The sequence below is a fragment of the Euwallacea similis genome, chromosome 35 (assembly GCF_039881205.1).
Source record: "Euwallacea similis isolate ESF13 chromosome 35, ESF131.1, whole genome shotgun sequence".
Lineage (NCBI taxonomy): Eukaryota > Metazoa > Arthropoda > Insecta > Coleoptera > Curculionidae > Euwallacea > Euwallacea similis.
In genome coordinates this window covers 700,968-724,287 of record NC_089643.1, presented here as the reverse complement: position 1 = coordinate 724,287, position 23,320 = coordinate 700,968, and the positions used below count along the sequence as shown (strand labels likewise).

At 35.8% G+C, this 23,320-nt stretch overlaps 3 protein-coding genes across 4 annotated transcripts in view; 1 reads left to right on the top strand and 2 right to left on the bottom strand.

The window, feature by feature from the left end:
- The window catches only part of Pi4KIIIalpha (phosphatidylinositol 4-kinase III alpha), a 95,648-nt gene that overhangs the window by 5,580 nt on the left and 66,748 nt on the right, over window positions 1-23,320 (bottom strand). The gene's annotated exons all lie outside the window — the stretch shown is intronic.
- LOC136418480 (uncharacterized) lies at window positions 15,409-16,839 on the top strand. The gene is made up of 4 exons (XM_066404548.1): window positions 15,409-15,557; window positions 15,704-15,834; window positions 15,962-16,159; window positions 16,398-16,839. The coding sequence occupies exons 1-4, from the start codon at window positions 15,433-15,435 to the stop codon at window positions 16,709-16,711; spliced, it is 768 nt and encodes a 255-aa protein (XP_066260645.1). The 5' UTR covers window positions 15,409-15,432; the 3' UTR covers window positions 16,712-16,839.
- On the bottom strand, window positions 16,884-23,176 carry LOC136418479 (glycerophosphocholine phosphodiesterase GPCPD1). Of its 2 annotated transcripts, none has more exons than XM_066404546.1 (5): window positions 21,647-23,176; window positions 21,182-21,411; window positions 20,887-21,124; window positions 20,079-20,276; window positions 16,884-19,385 (listed from the first exon to the last, which is right to left on the bottom strand). In XM_066404546.1, the coding sequence occupies exons 1-5, from the start codon at window positions 22,976-22,978 to the stop codon at window positions 19,206-19,208; spliced, it is 2,178 nt and encodes a 725-aa protein (XP_066260643.1). In that variant the 5' UTR covers window positions 22,979-23,176; the 3' UTR covers window positions 16,884-19,205. The 2 variants fall into 2 exon arrangements, with proteins under 2 accessions (XP_066260643.1, XP_066260644.1); XM_066404547.1 differs by lacking the exon at window positions 16,884-19,385 and adding an exon at window positions 19,495-19,941.

Here is a 23,320-nt window from a genome sequence, read left to right as displayed (position 1 = left end):
AAAAGTGTAAAAACGCTCGAACTCGTCAAATTTTTGATTCGAGAGGAACAATTTTTTACTGTATTTTCAACTAGTCAACTTCAACTCCTAAACAGGGGTGAAAGTTACCCCTCAAAATTTTTATTGGGAAGGGATGTCGAGTAATACCTCATTTTAAAGGTAGCTACACCCTGATTATAACCTCTAAGTTTGAAGTCACTGTCATCATCCCCGCTGATGCGGGCGACAGCTTGTCAAAGTCGATGAGGAAAAGGCTTTTAATTAATGATTTTTATCACGATAAGAGCTGCAGCTTCCAGAATGATGGTAAGAAGATCTTTAAAAGTGCAATATCACTGAATCATTTTGACGGAGGTAAATTTTACATCTAATCGTATAATTTATGGAGGCCACCAAATTACACCTGAAATGTTACGTAACGTAAGACAACGCTTTGAACAAAATTTACTTATGGTGTGGAGGTAAATGGCGATTATTTTCAGCATTTATATGCTTATCGCAAAAATAACGTGAACACTTTTCATTTATCCGTCTTTTTTAAGAAAAAAATTACAAATAAACAATCGTATGCTTTTAAACTTCAGGAGTAAAGCTCGCCTCCGTCAAAACGATTCAGTGATATCTCACGTTTAAAAGTCTTTCTGCACTCATTTTGAAGTCTGGAACTCTTATTATGATAAATTAATTATTAACTAAAAGTTTTTTCCCCAAAGACTTTAACTAGCTGTCATATTAACGGGGATAATGGCAGTGACTTCAAACGTGAAAGTTATAATCACGGTACAGCTACCTTTAAAGTGGGATATCACTAGACACCCCTTCCCTTTAGACATTTTTGGGGGTAACCCTTTACCCTTATTGAGGAGTTGAAGTTAAAGTTTACGTTAAAGTTGAAGTTGAAGTTGAAGTTGAAATTGAAGTTGAAGTTGAAGTTAAAGTAAAAATACAATAAAAAATTATCTTCTTTGAATAAAAAATCGACGGGTCCGACATTTGTACACAATTCCATTTTAAATACTGAAAATCGAGGTGCAAAATTTCCATTGGGACACCTGGTATATATCGAAGGCGTTTCTGAAATGTCGGAGGTAGAAACCACAGGTCAGAATAACTACGAACAAATACACCTTCTTACCGAAAAACCCTCCAAACACATTGAGATATGTACTCCACAAGTCAAAGCCGGAAAATCTCAATCAACAAAACTCATCACACATAGAAGGAACCAGGCTTCCTTTGCAGGTACGAGTTCAAGAACAGGGACTCATACAATTAGAGGAAACCTAGATGTACGGAAGAATGACCTCGAAATCGGAAATTGGAGAGCACGCTTGATCTAAACATCACTATGGTGAAGAGACATTATTAGTTGCGCATAGGGAATGGCATTGGAAAAACGAAAGTTTCGGGAAACCGACTTCGTTGGAAATAATCCAAACATCTTCCTTCCTTAACGTTAACGTTAAACCGAGTTCAAATGTCACTCCGGTCAATGGCCAGAAAGGAAAATGTTTTTTCTTACTGTCTTGAATTTATTTCTCAACAAAACATTGAACCTTGGGGCGCTAAAATGGGTGCAAATGCTAAGATTTTCAATCAGTCAATCAGACCCACCACCCACCACCTAACTTTAAGAAATAGATTTTTTTTAAGAATATAAATTTTAGATTTACAATTTTTCCAATAATTAAAATTGAAAAAAAATGCACTTATGGGAACACCAGTTTCTTAATTCATTTTCTTTAATTTGATAAAAAAATACTCAGTAGAAAGATCAGTTCGTCCAAAAATGTTCAAAAATCGCGCTTTTCATCGACGTGCGAATTTAATTTAACTGGTTCATTCTCCTCAAGCGTTAACACTATAAGAATATAATTGCTATTTACGTAACCAGTTAGAGAATGTTCAATTTTATCCCCTTTTATCCGGCAATAGGGCACGATTTACAAAAAATAGCATTTTCTAATGAGTTTCATACATAATTTTTCCTAATTTTGCTCATTATGTAACTAATTACGAAATTAAACCCGTTACGTCCCAAAATTAGAAAAACCATATTTATCTATCTCCGTATTAGAGTTCTGAAGCCTGAAGCCTCAAAGCCGAGTATTATCAGGAAGATTGCAAGATATCTCAATTTCAGTTAGGTCTCTATTCGGCCCCCAAAAGGATTTTTTTTCAACCGAAGGTCCCCTATATTATTTGATACATAGAAATCTTCCCCCGTTTAGTGGAGCCACGAAACTGAGTATTATTAAGAACTTCGCAAGAAATCTCCAATTCAGGCACTCCTCCTTTTAACCGTTGAAAAGTAGACTATTTTGAACCGAAAATCCCCTATTTTATTTGATATGTAGAAACTTCAAATCAAGACGATTATTTCTAGTATGCAGGTTCCCATATACTTTTCTTCCCGTTTTATAGTTCCGAAGCCTCGAAACTGAGTGTTATTGGCGAAACTGCAAGAAGTCGCTTATCTATTCAGAAAAACCGACTTTTTCAACTGTACACCCCTTATGTACCTTAATATTTATAAGCCTCAAACCAGGGGTATTACTCGCGCTATACATGGATTTATACCCATCTTTAACTGTTTTTGAGTCCTCCATCATCGAAACTAAGCACATTTTGCAGGAATTTCCAATTATTGTTCTCTGTTCAACTACTATCGAATGGTCAACAGGGCCGCAGATTTGGAACTGCGTATATGTATATATTAGGGGCCTGCCTCGATTCTTTTTTCATTTCATACACGTCCACGTGGGAGGGGGGATTCTGGGCGCCTCCAGGCGATTTGCCACCCCTAAAATCCGACCCTGCTCAATATATTATACAATATGTGTATTGACCGGTGTGAAGGAATGGCCAGCGCGCCGCTGTCCAGTTCCTCTCTCGCTCTCGGGCGAGCAAAATTCATTTTCTCATTTTATCTCCTGATGAACAATAGCCCAGAATCTGTTATAGTTGCTTTGTTGGCACTCCGGTGGTAGACCTGAGTATTGATCAGGAGCTCCCCCTTTACGTTCCCTCCCGGCCCCCCGCCGCCCCCGGGGGGTCCGCTGACCACCGTCGGCCGCCGACCAACCGCCACACTATGACAAATGCTCGCCCCCAATCGATATATAACTAGTATTGACAACTGTACTATCGTACTCCGGAATTATTCTCAATTAGATGATGTTTTATGGGGTAATTGGCTCCGTGGGGTTTCGGATGTTTCAGACATGGTTAAAGTTTTAATAATTTCTTCAGATGTTTCAGCGAAGACGGGGGAATATAAGGGACCACTTAGTCATTAAACGACAAGTCAAAAGCTCGCTTCTCAGATTTTACCACAAATTAACTTCTGATACTGTTCTCGGCGGAGATATAAAAACCGGGAGTAATTCCACTTTCAACTGCGGACCTCGAATACATTTAAATGGAAATGTGAAGATATTGCCGAAGACATACCGTTTCCACTTCTGGAATTAAAACTTTGTTACATTTACATTCATCATCTTGGTCAGGTCCGGGTTCATTCCTGTGCCTAACCGGAAATACCTTCGACGGTACGGCAGCTTTATAGAGCCTCAAAGCTCCATCTCATCTGCGAATCTCCCAAATTGCGTCCGGCTTCCGCCCTCTGGTGTGCATGCTACGATTTTCCCAAAAACTCGCTGAATTCCTTTTTAAAATATCCTGAATCCGGTTCTGAGTTCCAGAGTTTTCTAATGGCATTCCGCCTCAACTCCGTGAATTAGAACTTTTGTAACATTAAAATCCGTCATTTCCATGAATGATTGAGTATTTGGGAGACACAAAGTAAACTCGGGAGAAAATAATTTCGTTTTTAGACGTCGAGATTGCTCGGTGATTTTGCATTTTGGCCGGGGAAAATTAATGTCGGAATTGGAAATGTAATCAGCAGAGATGAGATGTAAATATTTTAATTCTGGGACGTTCTTATGTAAATGTCTATTGTTCCTGGCGCGAATGAAAAGGCTAATCGATATGCAAATGGCACAATAACTCGTAAATTTAATAACTCTTACAAGCAATAAATGTCACTCAAGGAATGAAAATTAAAACGCATTGGCCAATAAGGTCCGATGGATTTTTCTGTGCTCCAACACCGCGCTAAATCTCAGCAATAAGACGTTTTTTCGTTATAGTCGTACGATAAATTTCAGTTGTCGTTTTTGATTTTATTCCATTAAGCAGAGATGCCTTCGAAGGAAACCCGCGATAATGAAAAGAAACGTGTTTTTAATCGTTATTTATTGAATAAAATAAATTCGCTCCTCTGCAACACAACCCGCGTTTCGTTTGCCACGAAACAAGGAGGCATGTCTGAAGTGGAAATTTAATCATCGTATAGATTTTCCAGCTGGACTAATACATCTGATAGCGAAAATTGACCAAAAGCTCATTTCACACCCCGAATTCTCTTTGTCTCCGTATGATTCACCCCTCGTTGATCCCTTTTTCTTAACGCGCATCTCCTTTGTGGGATGATAATAATGTTCTATTGCTGGCTAGTCGGTATAAACAGCACGGGACAAAACGCGTGTTTTCAAAGGATTATGAACATACCGTGAGAGTCAACGTCTGTGCCCCGACTAGCCTTCATCGGACAAAAAAAGATAAATAAAAATGCGCTGTTTCTCAATAAGCGACAACCCTTTCCCACCTTCGAATATACAGGACGGTCAAAGGAAAATTTTGATTTACGTTTCGGAGGGGCTGCCTCGTCGTCTATTTTAGGGGGACGTTTTAAAATCGTGTCGAATAGTACAGAGTTATTAAAAAAAAATTATCACACGCGCCGAAGGGGGAAATATCAAATACAGGGCCATTATCCATTTCGTCGTATGGGAAATTTTTTATTAATTAAAATGCGAATTCAATTAAATGACAAGGAACCGCAGAATTTCAGGCAGAATTCATTGCCGCATTCGCATTTATGAAAAATTTAAAAATTATCGGCAAACAGGGTGGAGTCAATCGATCGAGGCGATTTCCATCAAACACATTTTTTCGGGAAGTTTTCTCTTTACAACCGCGTGGTTTGTGTTACAAGAAAAGAAGTCTCTCCTTAGAGGTAAGGGAATGTGAACAATAAGCCGTTCACTAATAATTATCAACAGGAATGTTGCATTTTTCCATTTGCACCGCTGAATCTGCAACTAGTAATTCATAATCCTAGGGGGGCTCATTACAAATGTATTCAACAACAGATATCCATCAAAAACATTAATAATATACAGGGTGTCGCAGGTATTAAAATCAGGACTTCAGGAATAGTTTAAAACACACATTTTAAGGTTTGATTGCTCACACAAACATAGGCCCGAATTTCCTGAATTTCTGAGCTACAGAGTGCGAAAGTGTTCATAAAAGTATCACTGTAATTTTTCCGAACTCTTAAAGCGTCTCCAATCAAATTCAATACACAGAATGCCCCTATAGAATATCGGAGAAATAAACGATGTTGCGCAGATGCGGGAATGAAAGAGAAAAATTCCACTAAAAGTAACAATCAGCACATGAGATTTGACTCCGATCTTGAGAAACACACCACTTGCCTAAGATTCTATGTCTATTAATACAATGTGGAATATGTCTCAACACGAGAACGAAATCTCCTGTGCTGATCATAGGAGTGGAATTTGTTAGAATTCAAGGATTACCCCAAGGAGTCACCGAGAATTTCAATTCAGTTCAATGCCGACAGTAGTCGTATCCGCTCTCGGAATAGTTATTGCCGTTTTTCTAATTTTGAATAACGTCCCACACCAGGATATTTACCTATGGCCGCCTGATGAACACTAACAAGCTCGAAACCGATAACGGCCTGGAATTCCGTGTCCATTGCTGTAACGTGGAACGTTCCTCAACACGGGAGTGAAATCCTTTGTGCTAATCATTCGGGTTAGTGGAATTTCTTAGGTTGCTTTGTATTGAGTACTAATATTCTCATACCATTCAAAGTATACAAATGAACACATACAGGGTGGCTCAACGAAAATTTTCACATCTCGATTTTCAGTATTTAGAATGAAAACATGTAAAAACGCTCGGATTTGTCGATTTTGATTCAAGGAGAATAATATTTTATTGTACTTTCAACCGTTCAACTTCAAACACTGAACAAAGATGATAGTTACCCCATAAAAATTTTAATGGGAAGAGGTGCTAGGTAATATTTTAAAGGTAGTTGCATCCTGAATATGACCTCCAAATTTGAAGTCACTGCCATTTTCCCATTCATGAATTATACGATTAGAGATAAAACTCATTTCCTTCAAAACGATTCAGTGACATCTCACAATTAAAGGCCTTCCTACCGTCATATTGAAGTCTGCAGCTCTTATTATGAGAAATTACCACAGACTTTGACAAGCTGTCAAGTCAACGGAGATAATGACAGTGGCTTCAGACTTGGAGGTTAGAATCAAGGTACAACTACCTTTAAAATGGGGTATCACTCGACACCCCTTCCCATTAAAAATTTTTAGGGTAACTGTCACCTTTGTTCAGGGGTTGAAATTGAAGAGTTGAAAATACAATAAAAAATTGTTCTCCTCGAATCAAAAATCGACGCGCCCTAGCGTTTTTACACATTTTCATTTTAAACACTGAAAATCGTTGTGTAAAGTTTTCGTTACGCCACCCTGTATAGCAAGAAACTGAAAATCTACTACATATTCAGGCGAAATGGAAAGACACCGTCATAATTGAACCATGTTAAACCCACTTTACTTTACAAGACAATCTCGCCTCCTTTTTCCTGCAACTGCTCTATTAGAGCGTTTCCAAATTTATTTATTTTTCAACTAAGTATAATCGTAGGTATTTTCATCGCAAGAGGAGAAAGACTTGGAGCCTTCAATTATGGGCCTTAATATATTTTTTTCTAACCGTTACCATTGCTTGATAAACTTAATTTTTCTGATTTATTGTCCCTAAAGCGGTTGCAGGTGTTGGGACTGTGAACATCAATCATAGATTAATGTTCACAGCCCCAATCATAAAAATCATAAAAATTTGGTCTGGCTCGAAGAATCGGATATCGCCACAGTTTTTCGAAAACTATTATTTTTTAAACCTTATCATCCTGTATCTCAGAAACAGCAGAAATATGTATTAGGCGAATTGCGTAGCAACATCAAACTAAATAGAGAATCAATGAAAAACTGTGTTTTTTTTAATTAACATGATGCAATACACCATGCATATATTTTTTGAAGTGATTCCCACAATACTGGGAAAAAATCCTTTTTTGTAGGGGTGATTGACCCCCCATTGACCATCCACCCCAGACACAGGATGAATTCGTTTTTTTCTTCGTACTTACGTAGGAACTTGAACTGATTTAGTACTTTTCTCCTCTAAAAATTTATAATGTACTTGCACTTTATATCTGACCCTCCTAATCCAATAACACACCAATTACGATTGCATTGTTGCATACAGCGTCATGTAGGGACATTTAACAATCACAATGAGGAGAAAACCAACAGGTAATTTTTTTAACCTGTTGTGTTCCTAATTATCATTGTTAATTATCCCTACCTGAGCTGTATGCATCGATGCAACCGTGCTTGGTGGGTTATTGCATTAAGAGGGTCAGAAATAAGATGCAAGACATTATAAATTTATAGAAGAGAAAAGGGCTAAGTCAGTTCAAGTTACTACTTAAGTATAGGTCTAAAGCATGCCCCTTCTAGGACGCGCTTTCGAGACTTAAAATCGTATCATGTCAGTCATTCCAAAAACTCCATTTAAAAATCATTAAAAACGTGTGTAATAATTATCTTTAATGAAGTCGAAAAATCACAAAATATACAGAGCGTTCGATATAAAAATGAAGTTTCAGCTTCCCAAATATACTGAAAATTGCTTTACAATTTTCGTAACCATGGCCTGATACTACTGGAGAGCCGATAAAGATACGAAAGTACATAACATACGTTGTTCCTTGCATTTTATATTTTGTAATAAATGAAAGAGATCGCGAGCCACTCTAGCACTCCATCAGAAATATATTGATTTGGAACGAATTCAAGCTCTATAATTATTCCACATTTCATCTTATCTAACTTTAACGCAATATTTCAAAATTAATAAAACTGAGCATTTGCGAGGCTCAGAAATGATAAACAACAAACTCTTCAACACCTTCAATGTTTTAAAAGAATTCGGAATTCTCAACCCCTAATTTCTAGCTACCTTCGTCTAACTCACACTCATAACTGCATATATGTACAACAGGGGTAAAAATTGAAATTTCAAGACGAGCAGCATAAAGAGCAATCTGGAGCCCTTCTGGAGTTTCATCAAGAATTTATAAAATTAAGATACCTGAATCCAAGCTCTAACTTCTTCCATATTTAATGTTGGATTCAGTCTTGATTGGCACTGTCATTACTTTAAACACCAGAAATAGGCAAGTCTAAGAATTTCTTCAGATTTGAAGTTTGGATTGGATTGAAAGGGAACACTTATGGAGGTTGTCGAGCGACTAACTCGACAATCCGATATCATATTATATGAACATATGTAGATCTCTTGACTGCATGATAGATTTCCAATGGATATCGCAACTTTTAAACCGAGCATTAATTATATAAATGTGAACTCATCTCCCAAAAACCTCAAAACACGATGGCGACCCCCAAATCGTAAATCCCCCCTCTGATGTGCAGCTTTCCCAAGATCATCTCTACCAATCATATCTGCGATATGAATTTTCATAAACTCCTCTTTATTGGTCTGTTTTCTTTCCCCTCCCACCAATCCAGTTCAAAATATGAAATTATAAGCCCAAGGGTTGGACGTCCCCGACGCCTTGGCGTCGGCGCTGCCCTTACGGCGTTGCCAGAAACATCCATATTTCTAAACTCTCCTATAACATCCATCTGCCCCTATGTGGTATTGATGAGTAACATAATTTGATAATATATGATAGGCCGGCTGTTAAAAGTGCGTCATCGTTCTGCGACATGGATCGCGAATGATTGAACTTCATCACCAGAAATGACGACTCCCTTCCTTAAATAACTCTCCCAGAATAAACACGAATTCTAATTATACCCTTCCAACGTAAACAAACAAATCAAGCTCCACGCGACCCTTAGCGCGGTTTCATCCCCGAAGGACGGCAACAGCGCTCGCGATCAATAACCACGTGAGACTCATATCATATTGTATATCGTCATTGGAGATCTCATAACGACGCCGGCAAGCGTCGAACGCGTCTTCCACACCTACAAGGGACTTACCGGTTTCCGGCGAGACGTCCTGCAGGAAGAATTTGATAAGAGGGGTTGGAATTTCGGGGAAAAATGGGAACTACGCGGACACACACTGTCGCCACTCGACATTAGCATGCACACTGTAATCAATAGAGCGTCAGCTAGAGCAGTGTCGCGACGAACACGTGCTCGGTGGGAGAGCGCGCTTGGTTTCGACATATGTTTCTACATCTTCACCTACTCCAACCTCAAGAACAACCTTGATCATTAATTAAGGGAATGCCGGATGACCTAGTTTCTTATGAGGCTCAATGCAGTCAAAAGCCGTTTTATTTAAAGTAGATAAACCTCAAATTTATGATCGTTATGCTTTAGAGTTTTCAACAAAATATTCGCGAAGCTCAAATGCAATGGGGACAAATAGCGCTGAATATGACATAGAGATTAGGACCCAATTTGAGGTTCCACAGGTTCAAAAATGGTGGTCAGAAATTCTGTAATATGCCATAATTTCCTCGACAGGATGTTGCAAAAAAAAACGAAGTTTAGCAACACTGCCTTGCTCTGACAGCTGCCATATCTGAAGTTAACTCCAAGTCCTGAGTCCATGACGATTTGACCGAAGACTAGTTGCGAGGTTGCCAGTTTTCAATATCCCTTCAAGTTTTCACTGTAGGGTCACTGTTCCTATCGATCCAAGTCCAATTCCAGTAAAAAATCGTACAAATCAAAATTCTTTCTGTAGAGTGTTTCCCTTTTTGGACGTATTTCGTAAGTATCTCGGATATTAATTACGATGGAAGCATGCGGATTGAAGTAGAATATACAGGGTGTTTCTATAAATTGAACATTTCGTTATATATGTATACATATACATTATACCCCCTGTATTTCTTAACGCGCTGAAAATTGATATCGTTCAAAACACGTTTGAGAAAACACGTATTTGCGCAGAATCCAGTAACATGGTCGATTTTCCCCCAATGCATTTTCCTATAAACATTTGTCATTGACGTATCATGATGTTTTTGAATCCAGCAATTAAAAAAATCATTTAATCCATTTCCACTTTTTTCTGGTTCCTCACTTTCTGGCGAATTCTTACTTAAAAATTGTGTTCGGTTATTGGCCAAAAATGCATGTTTTTCAAATTACGTTCAACTTCTTCAGTATTCAAGAAGCAGCAAACCATTAACTCATTACAATGTCGCAGACAATATTTTAGAACCTCCAATTTTTAAAAATTAATTCTTCCATTTCTTGTTTTCTTGTTGTTTCGCCTCGTTCTTAATTTCAGAATTACCTCCAGTACCTACGTCTCTGTTGCAAATTAAAATTGAGAACCTTACTAACATTGAGTATCTGCTAAATCAGCGGCGTCACAGCCTGTTTTGTCGACTGCTTCTTACTTGAATATTGTATGCTGAGCGCCTCTACTTTAACACTCCTTTTACAGCCATTTATACTCTAGCAATTTTCCAAATTATTATCTCGCGCGTATGTTTTTTTGCTAGTTATTATTTGAAAATTTTGATCTGTACGCCCTTGTCTTTACTGGATTATAAATGTTTTTCAAATTTCAAAGAACCCTCTGACAATCCATAGCAAATCTAGGAGTAAGTGGACCTTGGTGCAAAGTAAATTAATGTGGATCTTGGACCGAACTCAAATTTCCTTCTCCATAACAGAACCTAATAAAACCATTGTTAAAACCCAGTGGCGTGTCCGGTGTACATTTAAATGGTGCACAAACAGAATAAAATTTTAAAAATCTGAGCTTAGAAATTACTTACGCTTCCTGATGATCCAGTAGCGTATAATGCAGAGGTGTATCATGCAGATAAACGGTGAAAGAATAAGTTTAAGAACTGCCTTGTGAAGACCAAATGGTGTATCAGACTAACAGAACAGGGTAAAATTTGACTAATTTCAAAATTGATATAGTTAGGTTCATCTAAACACGATAAGGTACGCCTCTCATCTTTTTGCTTTCAATTGTAAGCAGGAAATTATAAAACTTCCCTTGTAATAGCAAAAAAAATGTAAAATCACAGAGTGTACCCATGAAATATTGATCTATAGTCGAAAATGAAATGAAAATTTCAACTTGAAAATTTTAAATCAAATAATTGCGTCGAAGAATTCGCCACGCTACTGATTTTTAACAGTTGGAAACATCTAAATTTCGTCTACTGTTCCTAAAATGAAATACAAAAGCTTAAATTTAAAAGAGAAAGGAAGTTTAGGTTTTACCTTGTAGCTAAAAGCATGTTACGCCCATTTTTTCGCGCAATTCGAAAACCTTAAAATTTGCTTTGCAGCAACATAAATTAAAACAATTCTCAGTGAAAAAAGTACAGAGAAGGAGCAGAGATAAATTCAAGCGAGGCGAAAATCTGGATTTAAGTTTAATCTGGAAAGGCTTGTTTTAAAACATTGATAGGTGCAGTTGCTGCCTACTATTGCTACTTACAAATCTATTAAAGCACTGATGATTATACAAACTATACAAGCCGAACTGAAAAGTCATATTAAAAAAAAATTATATAACTTCGGTTACAATACAAATTACGCTACTGTTGTTTTATTAAGATGAAATGTTTCAACTCGTCTTTTTTTTTAAAGTTGATACTAATACCTATATAATTAATTATATTTAAATATTTACGCATTCATGGCAGTTTATTGACAATTTGGTGACTAGTGATGGTATGTCGATTCAGGGAATAGAAATTTATAGTGAAATGTTTCTATTATTGAGGAATCACCCCATATATATCACCTATACAGGGAGAAAATTAGTAATTTATACACTAACGAGAAACAAATTCTAAAGCTTTAAAATTTATATTTACAGCAAACTTGAATTGAACAATTTGAAACAAAATTGAAAGTTATTATTTTACGTATTTTAATATCGGAAGAAAATAAAAGGAAATTACGACAACCAAAACAAAATAGAGAAAATGATACTAATTTGCATCAAGCTAATTATACATATTTGTGAATTTGGGAATATTCCGGCACAAATCTAAGGCTACCATAGTTTGTTGACAATAAGGTGAATGCTACAAAGTGAATAGCTTCAATTATTTCGATTTCGAATCGAATCGAATGTTCGATTGATGAAATAAGACGTCGTATTTTCAGCAACACAGGCATCATTCTTACACTGAAAACAACCGTAACTTCAATAGCTTAAGACAAACACGAAGTGGATAAATGTTAGGCCATAAAGGCGCGGATAATGGCTGAAATTGGATTGTTAGGGTCACACCGGACATCACTATTTTATCTCAAATGGCACCTATGAGAAATCCTTCGTTCAACGTTATAGATTCATTTATGAGTGGGCTATAAAATAGAGAAATTTTAGAACTCTAATTAAATATCAAACCAACTCATCTTCGGAATTTTCAAGCACATCATTTCGATGGGAAATTGGCAGATGAGCGGAGCGCACGCACGTGGAAATTCCGAAGGGATTGGATAAAACCACGCTTCAGAAAATTATATTAAAGGATTCACTGTATAGGGCGGACAGTGTTTGATTCTAAAAGTAAATGTAAGCTGAATCCTTTGGTTTCACCGTCGCTCCAAGACAAAGATGTGAGAAGATAAGTAAGTACAGTTTTTTGAGTATCACATTCAGATTGCCAGTTTTCCGTGAATGCAGGGAGCTAAGTGGTTATAGGGATTAGACATGCTACAGACACCCTATACAGAACATATCGCATAGAAATAACAGAAAATCATCTCCCGCAAGGATCGGTTCAGCGCTCCCGTTACATCCGTTTTGAACTCGTTCAAAACAAAGTTACATTTCGTCGGTACAAATTAAATTTTAACAGAACGTAATTGAACGCTTTACAGCGCTCAGTCTGCATTCCACTTATTTCAGCTTAATACGCGACCGCAAATGAATGCTCTCGTCATATCAAACGAAAATCAAATTTTGCCAGAATTACGTATTTTCTACTTTATTCCGCTACAACGAGCTTTAGAAAGGACTATTGTATGATAATTATACATAATAATAATATAGTTGTGTATAACACCATTTACCACATCCTTCAAGCGCTTAACACTAGATGCATCCAGAAGCTAACAGAAACCAATCCGAGCTCATCCACACTAACCGACTTTTTGAATGTCACCACTGTAATGGTCATTATTAAATAACCATACACAAGAAGCAATATGGTTTAATTGTATTGTTTCAGCAAAACTATAAGACATAAATAAGTCGGACAATTAAACACGTTTACCCAGTTTGAGCGAATTATTTATTTTAATTGTGAAATACGATGCTTTCGCTTCGCTTGAATTTATACAATAATCTCATTTAATGCGCATATAAAACAAATATGGGCTATTAAACGCTGGTTTCAAGAGCAATTAGCAAATTTTACATCTAAATTGCTATTTGTCGGTATGGTAATTTTTCCGATTTTACCAAAATGGAATAAAACTCAGGTGCAGTTGGGGCACGTGGAGAAGAAGTGTAACAGATCGCGGAAATGTTCGAAATTAACTGACCAGCAGCAAGACTGCATGTATGGCCAGTATCAATAGCCTGAAACTATCCACTGACCATTGCTCCCCACTGACATTTACCACCCAGCAGGAAGCTCTTTGTCTTACCTCAAGGATTGTTGCCCATATTAACGAGTGCAGGGGTGTTAGAACGACAACCTCAAAAATAAGGGCTAAACCCAAAGGAAAGTTGTTTCGCTCCAGCCTGCAATCACCACACTAATGATGACTATATGTGGTTCCTTTGCAAAGGTCTTGATGTCCATGATCTTGTACAAGCAGTACCCGTCCATTAACATGCAGGCATAAACTGGACAGGACTGGAGAAAAAGGGCAAAGTCCTGAGAGTTGGTCTCCATGACGCCATGAGTTTGAGCTAGTAAAAGGGCGTTAATAAGTAGCAACTGCTTCAGAAAGATGTTTTTAATGTTCCTAACCGGTAGGGTGATTGATAGATTCCTATGAAAAATCGCCCGTTTTGTGGTCCTGACAGGGGTTTAATGACGAAGACCACTATAGCAAGAAGGGAGTAGACTACGGAGATTATTCAAGCTATGACGTAGTATTCGTATTCTTCTTGATACACTAAAGCTACGTGAGTAGTCGGTTTGTTGGTTCCAGAGAGCTAGTTCCAAGATATCACTCCAGTCTTTCTTGCTCTCCAATAGCTTCTTCGGTGATTAAGGAGACTGCAGTTACGTAAAAACGTAAACTTTATCCAGGGATCTATAGACTCAACTGCTGTAATTCAAAACCATATGAAACTGAAACAAAAATTATAATGTTCACCTATGGCATAAACATTTCCTTCCACTGCGTGATGTCAATTCGGAGCCCTGGCCTCACACGTCATAAACTAAGAAATTTTCTCAAAAAACCAATTTCATGATTAATAACGGAACTCTAGATGAAATATAGCTAATGTGCATTTTTACTGGAAAAAGATCACCAATTTGGGAAGTGGGACCATTATCGCGACTTAATGAAGCATGGGCAATCAAAAATACACGCAAAAAAATTTATATTAAAACCACGAAAATTATAATTTTAACAAACGGAAACAACAAATAATTAAGAAAATGCGAAATTTTGCTGTATCTTGGCACATGATGCAAAATTAATTTAAAGCTGATTATATTTTTACGATTTTGTACTTTTGCCTGCAGCAAAAAGTCTTGACAGAATGGTGAAATATTATCCATACATAATATTTAAGAATTGGGGTAAAGAAAATTTGAAAACAAATCATTTAGTAAAGTCAATATACTTGCTACCAAACGCCTTCAAGCGCCTATTGGGCCTTTTGCTGATTTTTAAATAGCTTTTGTTCCGTCTTTCATGACTGATTAAAATCTATTAGAAAAACTTTCTACACAGACAAAGAATTTGAAAAATCTCCAATAAACTGATCATTTTCATTAACGTAAAAACTCGGTCATTGAGCAAGTTCACGTGCGGTTTGTTTTCTATCTTGGCGGATATCTTGGCAAAAGTGAGAAATTTCAAGTCAAAACGATGCGAGTACCTACATGTGTAATGAGTTGTATGTTGCATGCAAGATGAATTCTTAATTAGCCTTAAATAGCTATTTAACAAATAGCGAGTGAATATTTTTGCATTTTTCGCCCGTTCGTCTGACCGGAAATATACCTCAGCCATGTGGATTATGAAAGTTCTTGTGATTTGTGCAATTTGTATCAGTGTGTATTGTGAATATGCGAACTCTAAAAGACTCGATATTGTGCAACGTACTTTCGATGAGTGTTTTCGAGGAAAAGAAAGGTGGAGATTGAATTGTTTATATTTTATTTTATTTTTAAATAATCCCATTGTCGGCTGTAGAAATCTCATATTTTTAAAGTTTACCAGCTACTATGACTATCAACCTAATTAAAGGTAATCTAAATAGAGGATACGTTTGATTTTAGTTTTTCCTGTTTATCGGAAAAAGCTGCGACAGCACTGGAAAAAGCTATGGACTGGAACGTACCGTTAATAGACGGAATGACTTTATTACGAAATAACCAATCAATTAGCCATCGACAAGCAAGGTTATTAGGTATATTTTTTAATTAAAACTCAAATACTAAATTTACCGTAAAATGTTCCGCCCTAAATCAATCTATATACCATAAATAAATAGGTACATAAACAAAATAATATAGCAAATACAACATTTCTTGCAGGTTTTGATCATCTCAGCCAAGCAATTAAGCATTTTTTCCAAACTCATGTAATATCTTTGGAACTTGGAGGAGCTACCAATCTGGGTAGGAAAGGAGATGGCGGTGGGGTGGGGGGAGGCTTTGGAGGGGGATTCTTTAACAAAAAGGCCATAAGGAAAGAGGGAAGATACGTCAACTACGCTTTTATGGTGCTTTTAGGTAACAATTATGAACGAATTATAAATTTTAATGACCGTGTCCATTAAACATTTCCAAGATAAATTTAATTCATTTCCAATATAGTGCTCTAAGTTCATATCATTGATGGTCGTTTTTACAAACTAAAAGAAAACTGACTTCACTTTTGTAAACCGGGGAGTCATGGAGTTTCTCGGTCGAGAAAGACCAATGTTTTAATTTGATGGTGTTTAAGCAAGTTTTCCTCATTTTCTTCTAGGCATTTTTGGTCTAACTGGACCACTCGTAATGAAAGTCCTGGCCCTAATGGCTGCCAAATCCATCTTGGCTGCTAAAGCTGCTTTAATCATTGTTGGATCTGTAGCACTGAAAAAGCTATTTGAAAAAGACCATACTGCAGAACCTGCGGTTAAAGTGCACACTATTAACCATGATGACGATGACCATGACAGAATTTTCAGATATGGGTTATCGGGATATGGCTATGAGAATTATGGTAAAGGTCAAAATAGTCCTTATGCTGGGTATTATGACGAATATTATAAGGGCAATGTAGCTAGAGAGAATACGTAAATTGTTGTAATTAGTTTTGTAATGTTTATTTATTTATTTATTTATTTATTTGTAATTCATTAAATATTTTCCCACGAAGTGTTCCTGGTAAACAGCCCTAAGATGAATGTTTACATTGTACACAACTCAGTCTTAGTTTTTTGACCTATGCAATTAGGTACTGAATCAAGACAAAATGTTAAAGCGGAAATTCTGATTCCGGAAATAAATTATTAACATTCCTGGGACAGACAACACAATCAATTTTAAAGAATAAATATTTTAATCTGCAAATACAGAAACGAATTTGCAGCGAGAAGCAAGAATGTATTTTAAGGACATTTTTTGAAATTGAATCTACCGAGTTTTATTGTAGGTATTTGCATAACAAGCAAAGAAAGTTATTATGAACAATTATTTTATTCCGAGTTGTGTGCTCCATTTTTTCCCACGACCATGGACCAAATACAAAAAAAAAATGTTTACGTGACCGGTACTCGAACCCGAGTCATTACAGTAAAAATACGACACTACTTCATCAATTCAGATCTGCGCAAGTTTTATAATGACCAACTAGGCGATATTTTTCACACTTAGTGATATTTTATTGAATATTGTTATCGAAATTAACATATTTTTGCTATTTTAAAGACACATGGGATGTAGCTAGGTGATTGGTAGCTTGATTAATTGACTAATACAATACCGTATTACTATAAATATTTCTTTTCGCCAGAGTGGTTAATTGCGCCATGTCCATTATGCTCTCGTTCTATCTAACACACGCGTGTGTTCACATTTATTATTGCGAATACCAATTCCGTTTGTTATGTCTGTTTTCGTAGGGGGTTGTGAAAAAAAGTATTTACCCATATTTAATACGGCAAGAATACATAAGTTTGATAAAAGTATATGAAAAAGTGACCAATATTGAGCATAAAACAAATCTTAAGGAATATATGTAAAAGGCAGTGAATAAATTAACAACCTAAAAATACTTATATAATAACAAAAAACTTTACATATTATTAAAAACCTATGGATTTTTTAAAACTTGTATTAAGATCCGATTAGATTTAATTATTGAACAATTGTTTAGTTTTTTTAGTGAAGAAATAGCTGGCAAAAGTGACTTATCTCTGAACATAAAAATACATTTAAAAACAAAACATTAAACTTATATCACCGTAGATTGTGTCTTATTAAAAATGTGTTAATCCTTTTTTCAAGAATTATATATGGGCCTATCCACAAAGACTATTGTAAAATAGATTCATATTCATGTAATTAAAACACAATGAATGTCCATTTTTTTGAATTTAAAGTGTTTCCACAATCAAACCTGGGAAGAAACAATTAACCAATTTTAATAAAAAAGAAAATGGAAGACGTTATTGATAAGCCCTATTGCCAGTTTTAATATCATGGCTTTTTGAATGACCAATTTGTATAATATCACAAGCTAACAGCGGCAGTAGGTAGACACACGTGTATACTCCCTTCTCTGTCTATCTTAATATGCAAGACAATAGAAATGATAATAAAATTTCCACGTCTTGTGTATTTCTATCCCATCCAATGAAATTCTCGCAGCTCTTAATACGTCATTGAGGCGGTATTTATTCAAATTTGATATTAGCTGCAATTTCAAGTTTTTAATAAATTCTCAAAATGTAAGAAAAGTTTGACAAAGAATTTGTGGTTTATTAGAAGAAAGCAAGACACGTTTTCTGAGTGATTTATATGGAACAAACAAGAATTAGTTTTGTAAGAGTTAGAAAAAAGTGGGAAGGCAAATAGTTATAGTGGAAATATACCGTCTACTCGTCTTTCATTTTGAGCAAACTTAAATTATTGTAAAACTTATAGCATATAATTAATTTTAAAGCCTGAACTAAATCATTTGATTTCACAAAAAAATTCATAGTGAAAGAGTATAAGTTGAGCATAGTTGAAAACAAGTTAAACATGTCTTCATATCTGTGACAGGGCAAGTTTATGGATAAAACGATGACCACCACACTAGAAATCTCAGACAAAAATTAAAACAGCATAAGTAATAGTGTCACCAATTTAAAATAACAACCTAAATATATAAAGTCAAATAAGCTCTATTTAACAAGTCGTGAAGTATTTGTCAGATTTGGCCCTACATTTGACCCATTTGTCAACATAAAGGAATGAACCACATAGAGGAGAGTTTACGGTTGCTTTAATAATAATAAATCTTTATTTACTCAATAAATAAATGGGGGAACAGTTGCATTCAAATATCGGTTTAATAAATTATGCTTTAACTTCACTTCAATGCGGTCCACCCTTTTATGCGCTCAAATGGGTCAAAGCATCATTACTAACTGATAACTACTTCTCGGCCTGTTAAAAATGTAGCCTTCATAATACGTCATCTCCGAGCAAATAAACAAATCCAGAAACATAAACAACAATAACTTTTAACAATCATAACTCTGCATTCAGCATCTTTTTTATTTACAAACAAACTTATATCAGTTACCTAACCCCCAGCTTTGGAGCCAGGCGGTTTTTTGTAATCCGAAGTGGTATTCTCCAGACTACCCATAGATGTGGCAGTTGAAATTTCACCTGGCAAAACCATTCCGACTTCTGGAGTGGGTTGATTTGGATGAAGAGAATGTGGTGATGAGAATTCGGTTTCGGCTTGTAATGCTGCCAGCTAAAGTCGGAATAAAAATAGATATAATATTTCAATGTTGGAAAAATTTTATATTATGATCGCTGCAGTGCCTATTGAAAGATATGACATATGTTTTGTGCTGCAAGATGCATATCAAAGCTGTTGATAAATTAAAATAAAATTACGGAACCAAAAAGTTTTCAAGTAAATCTTGATCAAAAATCATAAACGATTTAAGCTTCCAGTATCTCATTCTCACCCAATTTTTAGACATAAAATTAATCAGTTTTATTAACGCAATAATTATTACTTATCAAGGCACAATTCTTGTGATTATATGAGCTTAAAACAATCATTTATGGTGCGGCAACATACTTAAGTGGGAAGTTTCGTAACATGCCCTATTACTAGTAATAACACCTAACAATAGGTTTAAATGAAAAGCATGCACAAACAACAATAAATGTCTAGATTGGTTGATAAAAGCAGCATGCCACCTTATCTCTCTTCCCACGAGCAAATACTTAACTGGGATATTATTTTGTAAAAAGAAGAAAAATGTAAATCGGTTTTAAAGTTGCACACGTTGGCAACCCTACAAAAACAAGTAAATTCTTAATTAGTCATTAGTCAAATGCTAAAAAAAATCATTTTTTAGTTCAAAATTATTAAATTTCAAACCCCAAATAATATCTGCTTTAATTTACATAACAGAAATTCCAACACTCCTACCTGAATAAGCTCTTTCTGCGATTCTCTTGCTTTAAGAAGGAAAATGCTCTCCTTCACTTCCTTACTAGAATACTCATGGATTTTGTCGTAAATTACCCCATGTAGGCCCAGTTGCTTAAGGAACTTTATGGTAGTTGGGTCAGCGTTTTGATCGCCCCAACAGAATATTATTAAATTGGCATTTTTCGCTATTTGAATCTACAAAAGCAAGACAGAATAGAATGGTTTGCTATCAATTAGAGCCAAAGTAATGTAAAATTGCAATCTCAATCAACAAAATGGTCTCTACTACCTCGTAATTTAATTGAACTTTGAGTTATTGAACGATATTTACAACCATGCAAACTGGATCAAGGCCAATGTTGACCAGAAAAACACTAATTGTCAGTGGAAAGAAGCAGATAATGAGAACAAAGGTATAAAAGAGGACATCCGCATTTTGTCACCCTATTTTTAATTCGACTAAAACGAATAATAACTTTATTTGTTAGATGTTTATTTGGGTGCTATGAACTCAGATATGAGAGCCAATAGTATTTAAAATTAACCTTTACAAATGAAAGTTTTGCGATATAAGAATGCAATGTTGGCAATACGTATCAACACAGTCTCTCACTAAATCTAGAGCTATAATTATTATGCAATACAAGAACAGTACCTTCTGTTTATTTATTGTAGAACATGTATTTTTGGGAATTTACTTTGTTTTGATAATTTATTTTAGGACAAATACAAAATCACTGAACATAACTTTTAAGGTCCTTTTATGAAATTACATTACTGAACACAAAACATACTAAAGACTTACCAATGGTGGATGACGCAACACATCTTCTGTATGCACATTAATGCCCAAAATCTCGGTCATAATTGCATACTGAGTCGCTGACTTTATGGACCAACACCTTGGATCGGCATATCTCGGGTAAATCTCACTCTCCCCTATAGTCAAAAAGATCACAGGATACTTATTTTGTTTGAATCGAATTACCTGACAGATATCTGGGTTGAAACAGGAGAATATAATTCTCCGATCTCCACCATGTCTGAGGAGAGGCAATAAATCTTCAGATATTACAACAGTAAATAAAAGTTTCTTTTACCGTAAGACCACTTCCAAAATGGTATCCAAATACAAATTTAAATCTGTTGGATGATACAGTTCATATGAGCCATCAGCAAGCTTCATAGTCCACTTTATTTCAATATTGAAGCCTACATGAGGAGTCAAAGTTTCAAGAACTTGTTGCAAAGTTGGGAAAGGTTGATGGTCTTCTAGTTCTTCATCAAAAAATTTAGGGTTTTTAGATTTGCCTTCTGTTAGGTGATAAACCTGAAAGTTAGTAAAATATGCTTTAATAATTATAGAATAGTTTTGTGAATGTATGATGCCGCAAACTGTATAATGGAGTTATTTCAAGCCAAAACTTCCTAAAGCGACTTTATCAAATAAAATTGCACTTTTACTTACCTGATAATCAAATATTACAGACCTTGCCTAAATTGTGTGTTTACCATTGCCAAGATACTCTTGTGAATTTTTATTTTTTTTCCAAAAAATTACTTACTTTCAACAACCTCAGCTGCTCTAGAGTAAGTTCTTTCAATGGAATCTCCAACATATCCAATGTTTCAATGTCCTTCTTCTTTTTCATTGAAATGCATACATGAAAGTCATGGTAAATAATCGGCACCAAATCTTTACTTAACTGCACATCAAACTCAACAAAATCAGCCCCATGCTCAATTGCATTTTTCATTGAAGCAATAGTATTTTCTCTAACTTCAGCACAATTCTGCACTTTGGTTTTAAAGCTAGATCCAGATCCCCGATGCCCCACATCCAATCCTGACCTGGTCTTTTTCCAGTGTCTAGCATAAGAAATGCTCATATCACATTTGTAATTGGGCATTGCTCCTATTAATAAATAGTCTACTCTCAATTCTCCTAATGGTCTGTGTTTTGTACTTGTTACTGGCATTACAATATTGCCTTCAGAAGAAGACAGGGCTGTGGGGAGTAAATAACTGAAGCCTGCATGATGAGGGAGTTCATTTTCCTGAGCTCGAGGCGAATAGACATAAAAGTCAAATAAATAAGCCGTGTTATGAGGAAATAAAACTGTGCTCTGAAAAATTATCATGCCATCTTTAGTGATGTTGGTGCCAAACTGGTTTTGAGGTTTGAAAGTTGGATCATCATCATTTAACACTGCAGCTTCAGTGAAAGAAAATTTAGCACTTTCTATACCCTCCTGAGTATCACTCAAAGACTCTTCTAAAGCTTCAGACATAGATAATGGAGAATTAGAGCTGTGGGACCTCAAATTAATTGGAGTTACTTTGATGAAGACTTGGCAGGAAGAATATTTAGGTTTCCAAAGAGTGAGTGGGTTATTGCAGAGCTTCAATTGGACTACAGACTCTTTGCACAGCCATCCCCTATCATAATGCTCATTTTCATCATAACTTCCATAAATTTGTATATTACTATCCGAATTAGAAGAAACTTCTGAAAAGTCTATTACTCTAGGCTTGATATTGGTCTCCCAACTCCGAACAATCACCTGTATTCCACTTTCGATAATCACACAAATACAGTAGCGATACTGAGCTTTCCTCTTATCTGGTATTTCTATCACTGCAGACCAAATATCAGAATCCCCTTCCTGTTCTAAAGGCACACATCTCTCGGGCATCCATGAGCCTAGTTCTTTAAAATTACCGACAACACATACAGTTTCATCCTGTTTTAGTGATGGAGCTTTGACTCGAAACTTCCAATTACAGGATGCATACTTATTAGAAGTTACTAAGGGGCTAGTGCTGGCTGAGTCCCCTTTGCCTATTCTTATACCTACATTGTGCGGATTTTCTGAGAGAGAAAACCAACGTTGCATTATCGCTCAAGAGATACTCACAAAGCTAGAAAAATGAAATATTGTGCATTTGAGCTATTGCTGAACTTTAAAGATAAATTGGATATAATATGTCAACTAACGTTCACAAACTCAAGCACTCACGAACTTATCAGGACACAGTTTAACTTATACTGGCAGATAACAAAGATAAAAAATAAAATCAATTATTCAAACAAATAATAATAATTATGATTGGGTAATTTATATTTAAATTATTTGACGTAGATCATATGGAAAATGCAAATTGCAGTGACGTCATATCTCAGTCGTATTGAATTTGACTTTGATCTTTGACATGTGAGACTGTTCGAAAACAGAAAA

Coding starts and splice junctions, on each gene's coding strand:
- LOC136418480 (XM_066404548.1), top strand. CDS start 15,433: ATGTGGATTATGAAAGTTCTTGTGATTTGTGCAATTTGTATCAGTGTG. Junction 15,558..15,703: donor TGTTTTCGAGGAAAAGAAAG/GTGGAGATTGAA, acceptor GTTTGATTTTAG/TTTTTCCTGTTTATCGGAAA. Junction 16,160..16,397: donor CGCTTTTATGGTGCTTTTAG/GTAACAATTATG, acceptor ATTTTCTTCTAG/GCATTTTTGGTCTAACTGGA.
- LOC136418479 (XM_066404546.1), bottom strand. CDS start 22,978: ATGCAACGTTGGTTTTCTCTCTCAGAAAATCCGCACAATGTAGGTATA. Junction 21,125..21,181: donor ATTTTGGAAGTGGTCTTACG/GTAAAAGAAACT, acceptor GCCTCTCCTCAG/ACATGGTGGAGATCGGAGAA. Junction 19,386..20,078: donor CGCAGAAAGAGCTTATTCAG/GTAGGAGTGTTG, acceptor TTCCGACTTTAG/CTGGCAGCATTACAAGCCGA.